General features: G+C 47.0%; 1 protein-coding gene across 1 annotated transcript; it reads left to right on the top strand.

The window, feature by feature from the left end:
* Positions 1–558: 558 nt before the first annotated feature.
* On the top strand, positions 559–3,492 carry LOC107218582 (protein odd-skipped). The gene is made up of 2 exons (XM_015656501.2): positions 559–1,583; positions 2,154–3,492. Exons 1-2 carry the CDS (start codon positions 1,051–1,053, stop codon positions 2,530–2,532), a joined length of 912 nt encoding a protein of 303 aa, XP_015511987.1. The 5' UTR covers positions 559–1,050; the 3' UTR covers positions 2,533–3,492.
* The last annotated feature ends 640 nt before the right edge of the window (positions 3,493–4,132 follow it).

Below are 4,132 nucleotides of genomic sequence, written 5' to 3' on the forward strand. Positions count from 1 at the left end.
ATACATGTCTCTAAATACAATTACGGATACAGCATACATCGTCCGTTCGATTAGATAATATAATATAATAGTCGGCAGTAGCCAGTCAATAAAGGTAGAAATCCACAATCGTGAAATCAAATTCGAATTTTCCCTCTCTCAGGCCCAAAAGAAAAATAATAAATAAATCGATTCCGCTGCGCGGTTGTACGATATTAACTTCAAACAAATATCCAAGTGACTGTATTCCGCGCACCGATAACTGCAGCGATTCATGATTTAGAATTTAAAAAGAAAAAAAAAACAATGATTATCTCTGTCTTCACAGGCTGCAGCATAAAAGATTGACATTATATACTGACTCCAGGGTAGATAATAGCTGCGGTAATAATCGGCGAAGATCAGTAAATACCGTGGTCGTCAGCCGCACATATTATTATACACATATACATGTACATGATACGTGTGTATTATATATTCAGCGACGCAGGACGTTCCCGGCGGGTCGCCATGTTGGTTTTACATACGATAGGTATATATAGGCGTCCGACGACCTCTGGACCAGCGAGTATCGTCGGGAGAGCGTATCGACGACGAGCGTGTATCTGTGACGTCTTTCGCGTCGGATGGACGTTAATACCGTCAGGGGTAGCGTCGCGGCGTCCCCGATCGTCGGCCGGAAGCCCCGCCCCTGTGGAAGCCGTGCGCCAACGGGAGTATGACTTCCCAACCGGGAGGCCCGCCTACCGGAGACAGTGAGGTACCCGGCTATCCCCGAACCACCGACTCAGTATCGCTCCAAGTCTCGAGCGTGGCACGCGTGTAGTTACAGAAGGTCGGGACTGCGTGTTGGTATTTTTCAGCGACGATCTATAGAATAAAATCTGACGTGACAGCCGAGGTTCTGCGCAGAGTGTGTTTTTCACGTTTCGCGACCCCCTTCTCGCGGGATCGTCGGGATATTTTCGAAGAAGAACGGGAAAAAAAAAGAGATATCGAAAGAGTGTCTAACAGTGAGGCGACGAGAGTCAGGATAATCCGTTCACTCCTGCGACCGCGTCCCGCCAGCCGATGGAGCTGACGGACACCAAGATGGAGCCGCTAACGCCACCCCACACGCCCCCGTCTTCGGGGGGGGTCGATCACCACCGGGGCTCGCCGCCGCAGTGGTTCCGCTCGCCTCAGCAGTTCCACCAGCACCCGCAGCAGCCTTCCGGGTACCACGCGGCCTTCCTCGACCACTGGCTCAGGGGTGCCGCCCTCCTCGCAGCCAGGGGATGCTGCCCCCAGCCGGTTTCGCACCCACACCCCCATCCCTACGCGCATTCTCACCCGCATCCCCATCAGCATCCGAATCCGCACGTGCAGTCGTCGGGCCACGCGAGGCATCCGGGACTTCCGGTTCCGCCCCCGGCGTCCTTCATGACACGAAGATCGCCCGGACAGCGGCCCAAGAAACAATTCATCTGCAAATTTTGCAACAGACAATTCACCAAGAGCTACAACCTACTGATACACGAGAGGACTCACACCGACGAACGTCCCTACAGCTGTGATATTTGCGGGAAAGCGTTCAGGAGGCAGGATCATCTCCGAGATCATCGGTAGGTATTTTATGTTTCGCATTTCACACGCGTATCTTCGTGAAGTCGCGTTGACGAAACGGCGGGTTACTTTTCCTTTTTTGCTTGCCAGGCGTGATCGCGACGATTATTTGTTTTTTTGTCTATGATCGAGGTTTGACGTAGCTATAGGTACGCGAGTGTTCGTATCTGTACGATACGTGAGAGCAGTTCGCGAGTACCGAGGCTTCAATAATTAAAATCGATAAGCGTGTATAATCCTGCGTTGACGGTGTTAGAAGAGCGTGATCAAAACTGTCGTAAAATCGATCGTCGATACCCTAAAAGAGCCTTATAACTACAGCCGAGCACGCTGCCAGCGTTCGAGTCCCATGACACCCGATCTCGTTTCATTTTCAACGTACACGTAATAACGATATAACGCACGTGAAACGTACCGAAACGTAAGAGTGCGCGTTGTATCGATGCCGATCGATTTAACGACACGGCGTGTAACCAACCCATAAGCCGCGATCATTTTTAATCGTTGAACATTCTTCGTAGTGTACTTATTTTTTTTTTCTTCTTTTTCCCAAAATTTTCTAAACGCAGGTACATCCACAGCAAGGAGAAGCCGTTCAAGTGCGGCGAGTGCGGAAAGGGATTCTGCCAGAGCAGGACCCTCGCCGTTCACAAAATCCTTCACATGGAAGAATCGCCCCACAAGTGTCCCGTATGCTCTCGCAGCTTTAACCAGAGGAGCAATCTGAAGACCCACCTGCTCACTCACACGGACGTCCCTCAGGACCTCAGAGTCGAGCCCCAAACCGTCCCAGTTCTTCCTGTAAATGCAACCGCGCCGGTCATCAGGCACGCCACTCAACGCGAGAGGATCACGAACGGTCTTGAGGTCAACCAGACGACGTCGACGTCGGCGTCGCCGACTAGGCCAAAGCTAGGATTCAGTATAGAGGATATCATGAGACGCTAGGTCCTTTACAGGACACGCAAAGTTCCCTATCACAGTATTAACTAATCATTATGTACGTTTAGTTTTACTGTTAAGTCTGATATAGGATACACATATATATATATATGTATATATATATTACATACGTATATACTTCGACATTGATTTACCCGTGTGCTATTTTAGCTGCAGTCAGGTCCGTGTTTCTATTTTTCAACATTTTTTATAATTTTTTTTTTTCTCCAACTCGCATTGTTTTTGTGCAACGAATCAAGGGACGAGCTTCATAAAACGGTTTACAAATTGGCACATTTTTTTATACCGTCTTCCGGAGTTCAAATCCAGTTCTTTTATTTATTGTTTCTTTTTTTTTCCTTTTTCTCATACGTATTAATATACATAGTTCGTATATAGCCGATTTAATAACAGATCGTTTTGAAATTTTGGCACTCAACGATTTCGTAAACAATGTTCGGGTATATATCATTTAGCAAGTATACCGGGTAATTCCATGTTTGTACCTTTTTCGTAGACGTTAATGAGGCAAAATATTGTGGTACCGCCTCGCATAATGTTATACCGTGTACATCAAGGGACCACGTTGTTGTGTAGTACAAAGTGAGATAGAAATAGAGGGAGATGAGGGCGAAAGAAAAACAACGACAACGATGGATGCCGGTGAAGCTACGAAGAAAAAATAAAAATCAGACCGAGGGAGACTCGAGTAAATGCGTAAAAGCAAACTTTTTTTTTCATTCCTTCTCATTTTCGGTGTGTGTTATTTTCCCATTTTTTTCTTTTTCATATTTCTTTTTCTTTCTTTGGTTTTCCGCAAATTGTATATACATAGAAAACTGACCTTTATCGTATCGTTTGTCTTTGGCGAAGTGTCTAAAACTAAAAACAAAAAAAAAAAAAACACAACAACACACACCCATTTTGAGAAGGTGTGAAATATACGTTACACGCGTTGCACAGTTTAACGTTATGCAAAAGGATATAACATATGAATCTCGCGCGAGGAGAACAGCGATGGGGAGGGGGAAATGCAATAGAAAGAAAAGAGAGATATCGTTTCACGGGGTGAAAAATGAGTCGCACCCCGTACAAGCTGTTGCCGGTATAAGTCAGTCGGTAAGTCAGTCAAGTTCTCTTATACGGCGTTGGGCCTCACTACCATATATCCTGGAAATAGTTGCCCGCGGCCCAACGTACTTACATTCATCGGTGTCCCTTCGCCTCGGGTTTGTCGTCCCGGTTGGTATATGCGTGAATATATGTACGTGTGTATGCGTGTACGCATGTACGAAGCACGTACCTATGTACCTCGGAATATCGCGTCTTCTCGGGTACCAAACTGCGACGGGTGAGTCGAGGGGCCGTTCGGGGCCCGGACCACCCGCACGCCCGATCTCTACATAAGTCCCAGCGCGTTTCACCTTGGCGTGCACCACTGCGTCGTGTCATCTGTCCCTCCAACTTTTACCATACTAATTTAAGATGGACGCGGCCCGGGAGTATAGACCTTATCCCGCGTATAGTTATAAATCGTCCTTAATACCTGTTTCCTCACCCACCCCTTATCTCAGTGTTATATTATATGGCAATATATATGTATGCG

Source organism: Neodiprion lecontei, chromosome 1 (assembly GCF_021901455.1).
Source record: "Neodiprion lecontei isolate iyNeoLeco1 chromosome 1, iyNeoLeco1.1, whole genome shotgun sequence".
Lineage (NCBI taxonomy): Eukaryota > Metazoa > Arthropoda > Insecta > Hymenoptera > Diprionidae > Neodiprion > Neodiprion lecontei.